The sequence below is a fragment of the Meriones unguiculatus genome, chromosome X (genome assembly GCF_030254825.1).
Source record: "Meriones unguiculatus strain TT.TT164.6M chromosome X, Bangor_MerUng_6.1, whole genome shotgun sequence".
Taxonomy (NCBI): Eukaryota; Metazoa; Chordata; class Mammalia; order Rodentia; family Muridae; genus Meriones; species Meriones unguiculatus.
In genome coordinates, this window is record NC_083369.1 from 50631738 (window position 1) to 50647288 (window position 15551).

Sequence of the window (15551 nt, forward strand, 5' to 3'; positions counted from 1 at the left end):
CACCCATCCATCATTAAGTTCTTTCTCAAAAACAACAACCCAATAAAACAGCAAATCTTCACAAACCAAGAAACAAATTAAAATACCACCCAAAAATAGGGAAAGACAAGTTCATCTAAGTAATTTCTACTAAATTGGATAATATTATTAATGATATAATTTATACCATTAAGCTTTGTTTATTTATGTATGTTTGTATTTATTTATTTCAATTTATTCACCTGGTAACCCAGCTGCAGTCTACTCTGGTTCCCTTTTCTCCTCCTGTGCCCCTCCTGCTGTCCACTAATAGGGGAGGCCCTCCTAACCTTATCTCCTACCCTAGGCTATCAGTTCTCCTCATGACTGGCTACATGCCCTTCCTCTGTGACCTGACATGGCTGCACCCTGACAGAAGGAGGCGATCAAAGCGCTAGCCACTGAGTTCATGTTAGAGACATCTCCCATTCCCCTTACTAGGGAAGCCACTGGGAGACTGAGCTGCCATTGGCTACCTCTGAGCAGGGATTCTAGGTTATCTCCATGCATGGTCCTTGGTTGAGTATCAGTCTCAGAAAATACCACTGTGCACAGATTTGGTTCTGTTGCTTTCCTTGTGGGGCTCTGTTCCCCTCCAAGTCTTCCTGTCTACCCTCTTTCATAAGATTCTCTGCACTCTCAACCACTACTGCTGCCTCGGCAAGGGAAAGAGCTGGGGCTCAGAAGTTGCCACTCTTAGTCCCAGCAGACATGGATGGGTGACCTGTATCGAACCTGGCCCAGCACACAGGTTGTCTCCTCTAGCCTGGGAAGCCTCAAAGTTGCTGTTCTGGCTTCACCTGCCCCCTGCACTCACCCATTTCAGATCCTCTGCCTCTCAGATACTATGCTAACTAGTTGCCCCCATCTTGAAATCCCCCCACCATACAGTTTTATTATCACAATATAAGTGATCACAGAAATGTCAGAAAAGTTGAAAGACAAGAACTTTGTATTAAATTTCACAAAATGTTTCTTCATGATACTTCTTTAATATTTTATGTGTATGGTTCAGAACATACGATATAACAATGCCCACAGTATCAATGCATATTATGTCCACTAGCTATTCTTCTTTCCCAGAAGCAAACATGACCCTCACACTGGAACTCAACCACCTCTTTCTGTTCTTTATGATTTTGCCACATATCAATGTGCAGTCCTAGTATATATTTAGTTTATTTTTTTTCTTTTACAAATGTTCCGTAAAAGGTGTAGTATAGCATAAATATTAAAAATATTTTCCATTTTTTGAGTTTTTCTATACCCCTCATGATATAAATTTCTCCCACATATGTATTTTGTATTTAAATGGCCTTTTATTGTGTCAATGAACATTTTAGCTGTTTTTACTGATTATATTACTGTTTGTTTTATGTTATTAATACAAATACTGATAATATCCATGCTATTGCTTTAAATACTGATGCAAAATATTGTTTTTATCAATCCTTAAAATTTCTATATCTGTGCATGTGGGTTGATGCCCCAGGTCCTGCCTCTGAAGGTATCGAATGGGTCTGATGCTCTTTGGGTGGATGACACCTAAATGAATATCGGTACAAAGTCCCAATTTATTTCTAATATCAGAGATCAGACCTCTACTCTTGCCTGATGCGTCTAAAACAAAAAGGGGGAACTGTAGAGAGCTGCGTAGTGCCGCGCCTTAAAGATGGAGCTGGTTTCCGCCTTCCACCTTCCCGATGGTGAGTGCTCTCTGTCACGAACAATTCCACATTTGGCTAAGGCCGAAGATCTGGCTTGGTTCCATGTATGTGGACCTATCTGCATTGCCCACATGGCACGCTGGGGTTGGCTACCCAGAGGCTATTTAAGCTGTGGGCTGGCTTTCCCCAGGGTCAGATGATTGTTCAAGGTTCCTAAATAAACTGCATTGAAAAAAAAAATCTATATCTGATGATATACTATTTCACGCATGTTGGAAGTACAGAATTTATAAAATTAACTCAAACTTACTCATTCAGCCTTTGGGGTAGGGTACTTTTATCTGTGTTTAGACCCTCCTGTGTTCTTTCCAACACAATAGATTATTAGTGCTGCCTCTAGGGTTTCAGAACCAATGGTTTATGAACTATGTGTATCTTCAGAATTGCTAAGTAGTGGCAGATATTTTTTCTGAAGCATCAGACCAAAATACTGTATCTATCTATCTATCTATCTATCTATCTATCTATCTATCTATCTATGTTTTTCAATGCAATGTTTCTCTTTGGACCCTTGGTTGTCCTGAACTAGCTTTATAGACCAGGCTGACCTTGAACTCACAGAGATCTGCCTGACTCTGCCTCCCTGTGTGAATATATCCTATTTATGTCCTATGAAAATCATATGTCTATAAACTAGTAATATATTCTCACTTTTGGTCTCAAAATCTAAATTTGTTGGTTGTGTCTTTTCTTTTTCATTTACTGCTTGCTGTTAGTTCAGTTCTTGGGGTTGATTCTAGGGCTTCAATCATACTGTGGTTGAAATGGTAACTCTTGGTTTGAAAATGTAGAAGCTATGTATGTCATCAGTGTCAGTGACAGAAAGGTTCCATTATGAGAATCTGATAAAAGGGTAGGGATGAACTCAGCTGTGTAGAGTTCTTTATATTAGTTCAATTTATATTTGTTTTGAAGCTAAGAGTTACAGAAATGTTGGGTATTTCTGAACAAAAGGAGAAACTTTACTACTTGAGAGGAATTGTATTTTATATCAATTGGAACATATACTACCATTGCTTGTGGTTTCACAGGAGCATACTGACTCTTTGAAACGTGTGATCATCCAGTAGCACAGTATCTAATGAATAATGTGGTTATGACATAGGAGGCAAGCAGTGTATAAAACAAAATGTAAGGACGGTGCCAGGTTTTGCTACTGTATGCATTTAACTCTGAGAACAAAGAACAAGAATGCACAAATATGATTCTAAAGCCTTAAATTTACTGTCATGGTTAGGGTTTCTGTTGCAACTTGAAACATAATGACCGAAATGCAAGTTGAAGAGGAAAGGGTTTATTTTTGCCTACACTTCCATATTGTTGTTCATTATCAAATGAAGTCAAGACAGAAACTCAAACAGGACAGGAACCTGGAGGCAGGACCTGAGGGAGAAGCCTTGTAGGGGTGCTGCTTACTGGGTTGCTCCACATGGCTTGCTCATCCTATATTTTTAAAGATCTCAAGGGTGCCAGCACAGGAATGACCACAATGGGCTGCCTCCCCCCGCAAAAAAAAAAAAAATAAAAAGCTAATTAAGAAAAAATACCTTACAAGCTTGCCTACAACACGATCTTATGGAAGCATTTTCTTAATTGAGGTTCCCTCTTCTTAAATCATTTTGGCTTCTGTGAAGTTGACATAAAACAATCCACAAGATACGCACACATACATACACAAATATTAAAGCTGCATGCCATATGAAAGTGTTAAAAAATCATAGCTTAATAAGTTAAAACAGTATGAATTGAATTTTCTGTTCAAGTGAGTAGAGAAAGTTTTGTTAAGGTGACAGGGACTTAGCCAAGTATTAAGAAAAACATCCTTGTCCTCATTAATAAGCAGGTGTTTACTTATAAACTGAAATTAAAATAATTTTAGTGTCTTTTTATTTATCCATCTGTAGATGGCTAGAAAATACTGCAACAATATATATATATATATTTTTTTTTCAGGTCAGCATTGTTTATAATGACAAGAAACAGACTATAACTCAATCTTATATTTATAAATAAGTCTCAATGTATTCATATAATAAAGCACAGTATGATATAATAAAATACAGTATGAAAAAAAAATGAAATGCTCTTGCATATAACATGAATGAATCTTGGAAGCCCAATGTTGAGAGATAATAGCAAGTTACACAGTATAACTCTTGTTATACAAGAGCAAAAGCATGCAAGCTAAACATAGTCCAATTAATTCTTATGGAAATGAGAAATGTAAATTTTAAGATAACAGTTTCCTTGAGAGAAGACAGAGAAAAAAGGTATTTAGGTCATAAAGGGGCACAAATGGGTCACAGATGAGTGCAAAATGGACTTTTGAGCAGCTACTCCAGGCAGCCACCCAAGTTCAAATTTCTCCTGTCTTATTATTATTATTATTATTATTATTATTATTTACATTTTGTTTACTCTGTATCCCAGCTGTATCCAGCTCCCTCATTCCCTCCCATTCCCACCCTCTCTCCCTCATCTCCTCAAGGGAGGATCAGTCCTGTTAGGCCACAGAGGAGGACTTTGCAGCCAGTCCTGAAGATACCTAATAAAACAGGGTCAGATGAAAGGGGAGGAGGTCCTCCCCTAAATATATTTTTAAAAGAAATATTGGCCCTTATCCATTTATATGATAAATGATATACTTAATCAGAGTGAACTTAACTCAGTTTTCTACGACTAAAATGACATAATGAGATATAAGACAAAAAAAAAAAAGAAAGGTTATGTTTTGTCAAGAAGGAAAGGGCAGTATGGTTCAATACCTTTACTTAAGTAACCTTTACATGTGCAATTAAAACTTAAAAAAAAAAAGTAAAGTTTTGGAAGCATTATAGAATAATTGCACACTTGTAAAAGTTAGTTAGAAATGTGTGGTGTGTTAGGAGAAATTTCTTAAAATAACACTGACAGTTATCAGAAAGTGAATTTATGAAGCATAAAAAATAAGGGGAAAAAAACCTTCTTATTTGGTGACATACTTGCTGTTTTCTCCTTTGTTTTTTTTTCTAATTAAACTTCAACTCACTGATATTTTCTAGATTGAAATTTTCACTCACCCAGAACTGATCCTTCTAACACAAATTTGGAAATAGTTGTGGGGAGGACATGCTATTAAGCAGAAGAAGGGGAGGTTGAATTAATATGGATCATGCCTTAAAACTTAGAGATCATTTGCCTAGTAATTTTTTAGAATCTATTACAGATTTTTTTCTTTTTAAAATTTATTTGTTTGTTATACTTTATTCACTTTGAATACCTACTGTACAAATTCCCTCATCTTCTCCCAGTCCCATCCCCCTTCCTCTTCTTCCCCTATACCCCATCCCTAGCCCAGTGATAGGGAAGGACCTCCTACCCTTCTATCTGTCCTTAGCCTATGAGTTCTCATAAGGAATGACTGTTCATCTTCCTCTGTGGGCTGGCAAGTCTGCACTCCCCAGGGGTAGCCCACCTATCACTGAGTTTATGTCAGAGGTAGCTCCTGCTCTCCTTAATAGGAAACCAGCAAGGAAACCGAGCAGCCTGTAGGCTTCCTCTGTGCAGAGGGTCAAGGTCCTCTCCATGCATGGCTCTTGGTTGGAGTATCAGTCTTTGCTGGAACTCCTGGGCCCAGGTATTTTGGGTCTGTTGGTCTCCTTGTGGAGTTCCTACACCCTCAAGGACTTTCTATCTCCCTTTTCTTTCATAAGGTTTCCTGGACTCTGCTCAAACTTTGGCTATGAGTCTCATTATCTCCTTTGATACCCTGATGGGTAGAGTCTTTCAGAGGCCCCCTGTGGAAAGCTCCTCTCCTATTCCTTGTCTTCTTTTACTTCAGATGTGTATCCTGTTTGCCCTTCTGAGTGAGGTTTCAGCCTCTTCCCTAACATCATCCTTGTTTAGCTTCTTTAAGTGAGACTATAGATTTCCATATGTCTGTCCAATAATATATGGCCAATATCCACTTATAAGTGAGTATATACCATATGTGTCTTTCTGCTTTTGGGTTACCTCACTCAGGATGATCTTCTCTAGTTCCTACCATTTGCCTGAAATTTTCATTATTTTCTTGTTTGTAATTGCTGTGTAGTATTTCATTGTGTGAATGTATCACAAATTCTGTATCGATTTTTTAGTTGAGGAAGATCTAGATTGTTTTCCAATTATGGCTACCCTACATCTGAGAGAGGGCTAATTGAACTATTAGCTGACCTTCTCAATTTATTTATAGAGCAGAAGGAGTTTCAATATGAATGAAACATTAAATTCAAAAGCTGCAGATTTTCCAAGTCCTGAGTTCTAAGATACTATGAGTTTGAAAATAATAGTATGTTCTGTTTGAGTATATGTTTATTTAACGGATAATTGTTCCTGGTCACTCTCCTATGACTTTTTTTTCCAGAATCCTCTACTGTAAACAACTTGCACTTTCTTTTAATAAATTTTGCCATTTCCACACAGCAGCTGAAAGTGATTCCCTTTCCCTCCCCTCACCCACATTTCCTATCTAAAACTACTCTAGGAGTAATTGTGTAGAGAGAGGAAGAAAATACTACTTGGTATACAGAAACCTTCTAAGTGTCAAGAATGAATGTTTTATTGAAAATCAGTGATGTAAAGCTTTTCCTTTCCTCCTTTTTTCTTGGGTGTGGGTCACATAGGTAAGGGGTGGAATTGAAATCAGGACATCTGACATATTAACACATACTCTGCCACTGAACCTGCCCAGGACATTTTGTATTTTATTTTTATTCTATTATTATTATTATTATTATTTACAATTCATTCACTTTGTATCCCATTTTTGAACTCTTCCCTAATCTCTTTCTTAACCTACCCTCCCTCCCTCTCTGTTCCCTATCCTTCCATACTACACTAATAGGAGAAATAATCCTTTCCCCTCTAGCTCCTTTTATACCCCCACCCCCTTTTCCATAATACTCCCTGACCCTTGCCCAAAGTTTGGCTGTGGGTTTTTGCATCTGCTTCTATCCATTGCTGGTTGCAGTCTTTTAGGTGACATCTGTGGTAGGCTCCAGTCCTGTTTCTTCTCTTCCACCATTTCCAGTTTCTATCCTGTTTTCCCATCTGAATGAAGTTTCAGTATCTTCCCTAGGATCCTACGTGTTGTTTTGCTTCTTTAGGAGTATAGATTTTTAGTATGTTTATCCCTTATAATATGGCAAATATCCACTAATAAGTGAATATATAACATGAATGGCTCTCTGCTTATGGGATGCCTTATTCAGGATGATCTTTTCTACTTCCATTCCTCAGTTGAGGAATATCTAGGTTGTTTTCAGGTTCTGGCTATTACAAATAAAGCTGCATGAGCATAGTTGAGCAATTGTCCTTGTTGTATAGTTGAGCATATTTCAGATATATGCCTAGGAGTGGTATAGCTAGAGGTAGCACTCTTCCTAATATTCTGAGAAAGTGCCAGATTGATTTCCAAAGTCGTTGTACAAGGATACATTCCCACTCACAATGGAGGAGGGTTCCTCTTTCTCCACAACCTCAATAGTATGTGTTTTCAGTTGAGTTTTTTATCTTAGCCATTCTGATTGGGTGTAAGGTGAAATCTCAAGTTCATTTTGTTTTTTTGTCTCCCTGATGATGGATGTAATGTGGAATCTCAGAATCATTTTGATCTGCCTTTCTGATTTCTAAGGACATTGAGCATTTCTTTAAGTGTTTCTCTACCATCTGATATTCCTTCATAAAGAATTGTCTGTTTAGCTGTACCTCAGTTTTAAATTGGATTATTTGTTTTGTTGGTGTCTAATTTTCTGAATTCTTTATATATTCTGGATATTAGGCCTCTATCATATGTACGGTTAGAGAAGATCATTTTCCCATTCTGTAGGGTTTTATTTTTTTTTTCTGTTGACAGTTTCCTTTGCTTTACAGAAGCTTTTCAGTTTCACAAGGACCCAATTATTAATTGTATACTTCAGGGCCTGAGCTGTTGGTGTTCTGTTCAGGAAGTTGTCACCTGTGCCATTGAGTTCAAGGCTCTTCCCCACTTTTTCTTCTAACAGGTTTAGTGTGTCTGGTTTTATGTTGAGATCTTTGATCCACTTGTACTTTAATTTTTTGCAGGGTGACATATGGATCTATTTGCACTTTTGTACATGCAGACCTCCAGTTATACCAATACTATTTTTTGAACATCCTATCTTTTCTTCCAATGTATGGTTTTGGCATCTTTGTAAAAAAAAAAAAAAAAAAAAAAAAAAAAAAAAAAAAAAAAAAGATCAGGTGTCGATAGGTGTGTGGGTTTATATCTGGGTCTTCTATTTGATTCCATTGATCTACCAATCTGTTTGGATGTCAGTACAATGCAGTATTTATGACTGTTGTTCTATAGTACAATGTGAGATCATGGATTGGAGATTCCTCCAGAAGATTCCTCCCTCTCTGATAGGAGAGGTCTTCTTGTGGTAATATATTTGTGTCTAACAGTCACTGGTCATTGTTCTCTCTGAAATCAATGGACTCAACTCTCAATAAAAAGACACAAACTAACAAAATGAATGTGTAAACAAGAACCAACATTCTGTTGCATACTAGATCCTTCTTAGGGAAGGCAAAGAGACAAAGGAGCTGAAGCTGAATGAGGCAGAAACAGCAGCAAATAAAGCTGTGAGTGTTTTTATTTATTTATGTATTTATTTATTTATGTATTTATTTATTTATTTGAAGAGAGAAAAAGGAGAGAGCTGTGTTAGGATGAGCTAGTACATGTTGGTAAATTCTGATGGTTGCATTTCTAGGCTGGTTCTTCTGGGTTCCAGAAGAAAGCAGACTGAGCAAGCCAGTAAGCAGGATCCTTAGATGGCATCTGTGTCAACTCCTGCCTCCAGGTTCTGTCCCTCTTTGAGTCTGGCTCTCATTTTCCTCAATTATGAATGATGATGTAGAAGTGTAAATCAAATAAACCCTTTCCTCCTTCCAACTTGCTTTTGGTCATGGTGTTTTATCACAGCAATAGAAACCCTAAGATATCAGCATATGATATTCTCAATTTCTTCATAGAAAACATTGAAGTAAATGTGAAACAAGGTTTTTTTTTGGATACCATTTTGAATCAATTGTAAATGATTTAGTAAATAGAAATTGAGTTTTAAAATATTAATTATCTTTAATAGGGTTGTGCATGCATGTTTATGTGTATCCATGCACTCATTTTTGTTCATATGATCATATACAAAAAAAAATAAGTTTGATCTTTTTGGTTTTTTGTTGTTGTTGATAAAGTGGAATTGTGTATATATATATATATATATATATATATATATATATATATATATTTTGCTTGACAGAGAATTTTAATTGTATTTCTCAGGGCATTTTTACTGATTGGCTGCTCAGTTTTGAAATGGGTACCCTAGTAAGGGCTATCTGTGATGTGAACTCAGTGGCAGGCTCTCTGAACACCTTCCCCTGGGTGGAGCAGCCTTGCCAGGCCACAGAGGAAGACAGTGTAACCAGTCCTGATGAGACCTGATAAGCCAGGGTCAGATAGAAGGAGAAGAGGTCCTCCCCTATCAGGGAACTAGGGTATAGTGGGAGAAGAGGGGAGTGGGTGGGATTGGGAGGAGACAAGGGAGTGGGCTGCTGCAGGGATACAAAATGAATAAATTATAATTAATAAATATATAATAAAATTAAATTAAAAGAAAAAACATCTGTATAAGACATGTGTCTTCTCTTTTATTACAACTTAAAACTTACTAGTTTTTGAGTCTTGAATGTATACTATAATGTGCCTCACTGCCCATCACTTTGAGGTTAACATATTTAAGTTGATGAAATTCTTAAGGGTGTATATTAACGTGACTTTGAATTTCAATGTTAATCATTTTTCTTCAAATATTTTTCTATTGCTTTTTCTCACTTTTTCTTTCTTTTAAAAATCCCCTGATGAAATATCTGATTTATAATATTCAATCCCATAGTACTCAGGCTCTGTTTGTTTTTCTTGTTTACCTTCCCTTTGTGTTGAATTTATGAACCATTTTTTAAGAGTTTGTTCAAGCATTCTTACATAATTAGGAATTTCCCAATTTTTGCTGTCATTTGTATGAGCTCCTTTTCTATTTTTATTCAATAGTTGTTTTGATGATTTCAGTGTCTTATATTTTATAAAGATTTTTTATGAACTGGCATTTGACCTATTAGATATAAAAAAATATCTAATAGTAGAATAACCAAGGAATAACTTTTAAAAATGTAAGTCACTTTGAAAATAAATTAGCAAGTATTAGCTACAAGGCTGATAAAATGAACACTATGAATTGATTAAAGTCTCTAATAAAAGAAAAGGTTTGACATAATAGACTTGAAAATGTAGTATTTATGAGTAGTCTGTAAGAAATTTACATTGTATAACAATGCTAATTATTTTAAGTCAGAATCAATAAATAAGTCAGTCAAGCCTGTCTTACCACTCACATACACCATAGTACTAAATGTTCTAATCAGAATGATTAGTTAAGTAAACCAAAAGCACACACATCGTAAAGAAGGGGTTTAGCATCAGTCTTTAGTTTTTCGTTCTTTTCCTGCGGTTTAGTAGTGTTGATATCAATAGTACTGGTTTCACAGAGTAAGTTAGCAAATATTCCTCCCTCTTGTTTTTTTATAAAAGTTTTTTTTAAAGGTAGTAATTGCCATTTAATTATTTTTGTAGCTCATATATTTTAAAAATCTCTTTTATAAAGTGTTTCTTTTTTTATAATTCTTTATTAATTACACTTTATTCTCTTTGTATCCTCCCTGTGGTTCCCTCCCTCCTCCCATCCCAATCCCTCCTCTTTTCCACCATCTGCATGCATGCTCCTCCCTCTCTGATAGGAGAGGTTTTCTTTTCCTTCCTTCTGATCCTAGTCTATTAGGTCTCATCAGGAGTGCCTGTATTGTCTTCCTCTATGGCCTGGTAACGCTGCTCCCCCCTCAAGGGGAGGTGATTAAAGCAGGCCAATCAGTTCAGAGACTGATTGAGACAGAGACAGTCTCTGACAGAGACTGTCAGAGACAGTCCCTGTTCTTATTACTATGGAACCCACTTGGATACCGAACTGCCATGGGCTACATGTGTACAGGGGTTCTAGGTTATCTCCATGAATGGTCCTTGGTTGGAATATCAGTCTCAGGAAAGACTCCTGTGCTCAGATTTTTTGGTTTTGTTCCTCTCCTTGTGGAGCTCCTGTCCTCTCTAGATCTTACTGTTTCCCAATTCTTTCATAAGTTTAATTATTTTATATATTTTTTATTGAGTCTATAACAAGCTGGCTTTTTCTTTATTGGGAAGTGTGCAATTTCTGATTTTATTCTTTCTTTCTTTATTATTGATTTTTCCATATATCCAGATTTTCATTTCTTGTTAAGTCTGTTATTTCCTTTGTATAGAAATTCATTTATCACTCTAGGTAATCTGATTCAGTGATATATAGCTATGATGGAAGCTATAAATCTTTAATATTTTGACAAACCTTTTTTTTTTTTTCTTGATGAATATTTTTTTTTTATTAATTACACTTTATTCACATTGTGTCCCCCCTGTAGCTCCCTCCCTTCTCTCCTCCCAGTCCTTTTTTTTTTTTTTTTTTTTTATTTTTTTCAATGCAGTTTATTCAGGAACATTGAACAATCCTCGGACCCCGGGGAAAGCCAGCCCACAGCTTAAATAGCCTCTGGGTAGCCAACCCAGGCATGCCACGGGGGCAATGCAGATAGGTCCACATACATGGAAGCAAGCCAGATCCTCGGCCTTAGCCAAATGTGGAGTTGTTCGTAACAGAGAGCACTCACCATCGGGAAGGCGGAAACCAGCTCCATCTTTAAGGCATAGCATTCCGCAGCTCTCTACAGTTCCCCCTTTTTGTTTTAGACGCATCAGGCAAGAGTAGAGGTCTGATCTCTGATATTAGAAATAAATTGGGACTTTGTACAGATGTTCATTTAGGTGTCGTCCACCCAAAGAGCATCAGACCGTCCGATACCTTTTTCTCAGAGGCGGGACCTGGGGCATCAACCCGCATGCAATCAGACATGCTCTTCTCTGGGTCCAAAGCGGCTGACCCTGAGTGCAGTGCTTAGCCTCGCATCCTGAGCGTATCATTTTAGCTTTTTATGGTATCCAACCATGCTTGGGGAGAATGTCCTGTTTCCGCCTTGACAAACCTTTTTAAAAAGGTAGATTTTGCACTTAGCTAATTTACATTCATAAAATATGTCAAAACATTATAGGATATTCTCTTTAATAATGCTGATATTTAATTATAATATTAATGCAAACAGAATAGTATGCTGTGCTGCACTTAGCTAATTTACTTCCCTTCAGATATAAATGTTAGGTTTTAGCTCCCTGAAATCTTGGACTGAAATAAAAGTCTAAGATCTAGGTAAATGAAAGAAAAATACTAGCAATTAATTTTACTATATATATTGTATCCTTATTTGAGTTGTCAATGAATGTCTAAAAGTCTTAGTGATCAACTACTAACCTTTTATGCTCTTCTTTTTAGAATCTTGTAAAACATCTCCCCGAGCAGAATATACTCCGAGAACTAGCTCAGCTTAAGAGTGAATATGATGATCTCTGTGAGCCTGAGCAGTTTGGTGTTGTGGTATGTATTATTCCCAAAGGCCTAAGAATACACTTCTCACAAAGCAGAAGAAATACATTAGTCGATTTCTTTTATTGTATAACTACTTAGAAAATAGGCATTTGTGGTTTTAAAAAGTAACTAAGTTACTTTTTAACTTAGTTACTTTTTAAAATATCTCAAAACATTATAGGATATTCTCTTTAATAGTGCTGATATTTAATTATAATATTAATGCAAACAGAATAGTATGCTGTGCTCCACTTAGCTAATTTACTTCCCTTCAGATATAAATGTTAGGTTTTAGCTCCCTGAAATCTTAGACTGAAATAAAAGTCTAAGATCTAGGCAAATGAAAAAAAAATACTAGCAACTATTTTTACTATATATATATTGTGTCAGAAAAATCACAAGTATTTTCAAATTTTCTACAGTGTCACTAATTGATTGACAGCTTGCAATGTGTATTTTCTGTCAGGACAAATAATTTATAAAGGTATCTCTTGTAGTTTAATCATTTTCCTATTCCCGTTGTTTGAAGTGATACAAAATAACTGAGTATAAAGAATATAGTCATGTACCTTAAAATACCACAAGCCTGTTATTCAAATAATTAACCAGAAAGAGAATATAAAGGGCATTAGAATTTTAGTTTCTTTGAAATAAAACCTATTTTTTCAAGAGCAGGGGATTGAACCCACAGCCTTTAGCTTGCCAGTCAAGTACTCAACCATTCAGCTAAATTCCTAACCCCTAAAATATTTATTTTTTTTTTAATTCAGGACAGATTTCTTTGTTATGTGAATGAGTAATTCCTTTATGGTAAATTCTGCTTTACTTTGCCTCCTGATTGTTTTCCATTTGTAAACAAAGGATTTTCTTTTATTACAAATATGCCGGTTTTTCAAATAGGAGCTACCTAACCCAAAATATTCCATGATATTTGAATATAGTTATATTAGAATTGGTTTGATTTTCTACTTTGCAGTTTAAAAATCTTGTTCATATGACCCTCAATTAGGTGGGACTGAGTATGTTCTTTTTAGCATGTACAATAAATGCTTCCATATGTTTAAAGTTCTTTGATTCTAGGGCATGCTGTTGCCTACATTGAAGAAAATCTGTCAAATACTTGTAAAGGAAATCACACAAGCATATTTGGGATCAAATAGAACATATAGTGTACCTAGGGAACATATTTCTCTTATTTTAAAATCAAATCTATTAGTCAACTGAATTGGCTCTGTATTATTTATTAACTAGTGGTATTTTAGCAGAGTGCTAAATAATAAAATTTGTAGCCCCAAGTCCACATTCGAAACCTAAGCAACTCAGATATATCTTATAATTGAAGCAGGGCTATACACCATCTGAGATTTCAGCTGCATCATGGTGGTTATGAGTTTTACAGTAGGTACACTACACAGTTTCTCAGAAACCATTTTTCCTTGAGTGCAGTTTATCTAGGAAGATGTATTAATTTGTCAAGCAAGTCCTACAAGAGGAATATCCTTTGTACCACAGTAAGGAAATGAAATAGGGGAGCATAAAAAGCAATATACCTTCTGAACTAAAGGCAAAAATAGAAAATGAAAGGGATTTCTTGTTTATGCACATAACCATAAATATTTAAGGTTACATGTACATGAACTCTCCTAGTCCCCATGTTTACTCTTACTGTATTTTGCTTTATGTCTGCTTGAGTGATGTCAGAGAGAATCTGGATTACTACTAAGTGATTCATACTATGTAAATTGCCTAAGAATTTCAATTGAGACTTCCTAAATAAAGTCTAGGCCCACTCTTTTAAAAATAAATTATTAATTATATAATAATAGCCCTAATAATTAATAACCTTAGTCTTTTAAATTTATGTACAACTTCTTGTGTAAAACAGACAGTAAATTTTTGTTGAATTATAAAAAAAATTAGAGAAAAGTGTGAGTTAGAGATTTTAAAAGGACAGAAAATTAAAACAAGTACTAAAATACCAAATGAAATTACTTCTGTGAGAATATACTCTCATACTATTTGACCCTTTAATTTATAACAGCTGCCTAATGTGAAGAGAGCTTTGAAAAACAGAATTCTTACTAGTAATTGAATTCTCAACTTGGTAAAGCCCCTGGCCTCAACTTTCTTCACCTATTGTCATAGTGTATTCATATTAAAATTTCATATTTATAATTTTAATATCAAAACTCTTCAGTGTTTCCCTGACTTCAGAAAATAAGATTCAAGTTTTCTTCTGTCTTTCATTTCTTACCATTTCTTCTTCTAGCTGTTCATCTGTTCTCCTTTGCCACAAGCTCTTTCATGCCAATGACACAACAAAAGCATTTTAGGATCTCTAGTGTCTCTTCTACCTCCAGAGTTGCTTTATTGTTCTATCACCGAGGCTTGTCTCTAACTTAAGGGCTCAAGATCGTCTCCTGTCTCAACTTCTGTAACCAAGTTTGTAGCTAGTCAACATTGTTCTTGGATGCTGTTTGTTTTTGTTGCTCTGGTTACTGAGCCCAAATCTCCCACATGCTAGGCAATTACTGCAGAAGAGAAATCTATCCTCAGTCCCCCTCTCCTTATTATTATTTTTTATTACAATTTATTCACTTTGTATCCCAACTGTAGCCCCCTCCATTGTCCACTCCCAATCCGGCCCTCTCTCCCTCTTGCAGCCCTCCTTCCGTGCCCTTCTTGCAGCCCATTCATAGGGGAGGTCCTCCTCCCCTTCCATCTGACCCTAGCCTATCAAGGTCTTCTGCAAATAACAGAAAAGGAGATGGGCAATTTTTATTACTAATGGTTCTATTACAGTATTACTGATTGCAAAAAGCTTATGAAATTGTACTTTATGCTAACATTTTTTGTTGTTGTTTTTCAAGACAGAGTTTCTCTGTGTAGCCTTGGCTGTCCTGTACTCACTTGGCTGGCCTTGAACTCATGGAGATCCACTAACCCTCACCCAAATGCTGGGATTTGGTACCCCTGTACCTGGCTTATGTTAACTTTTTTTTTTACTTGTACCATTTTTAAATAGTATTTTTAAATTATTTTTGATAAAATTAATACATTTATACAACATACTTTGATCATATTCATCCATTGTTGCCTCTTTATGTGTCCCCTACTGCTAACCCTTATCTCTTTCCAACTTCATGTCATACTATATTTTTTATCAATAATTCATGTTAATGCTATCTATACACACATG

General features: G+C 35.9%; 1 protein-coding gene across 9 annotated transcripts in view; it reads left to right on the forward strand.

Annotated features, from left to right (window-relative positions):
* Positions 1-15551, forward strand: part of Diaph2 (diaphanous related formin 2) — a 980694-nt gene that overhangs the window by 383204 nt on the left and 581939 nt on the right. For all 9 annotated transcript variants that reach the window (XM_060375359.1, XM_060375356.1, XM_060375358.1 and 6 more), the window contains one exon: positions 12260-12361. In XM_060375359.1, the coding sequence (XP_060231342.1) occupies positions 12260-12361 (102 nt within the window). The remainder of the gene's footprint in view (positions 1-12259; positions 12362-15551) is intronic.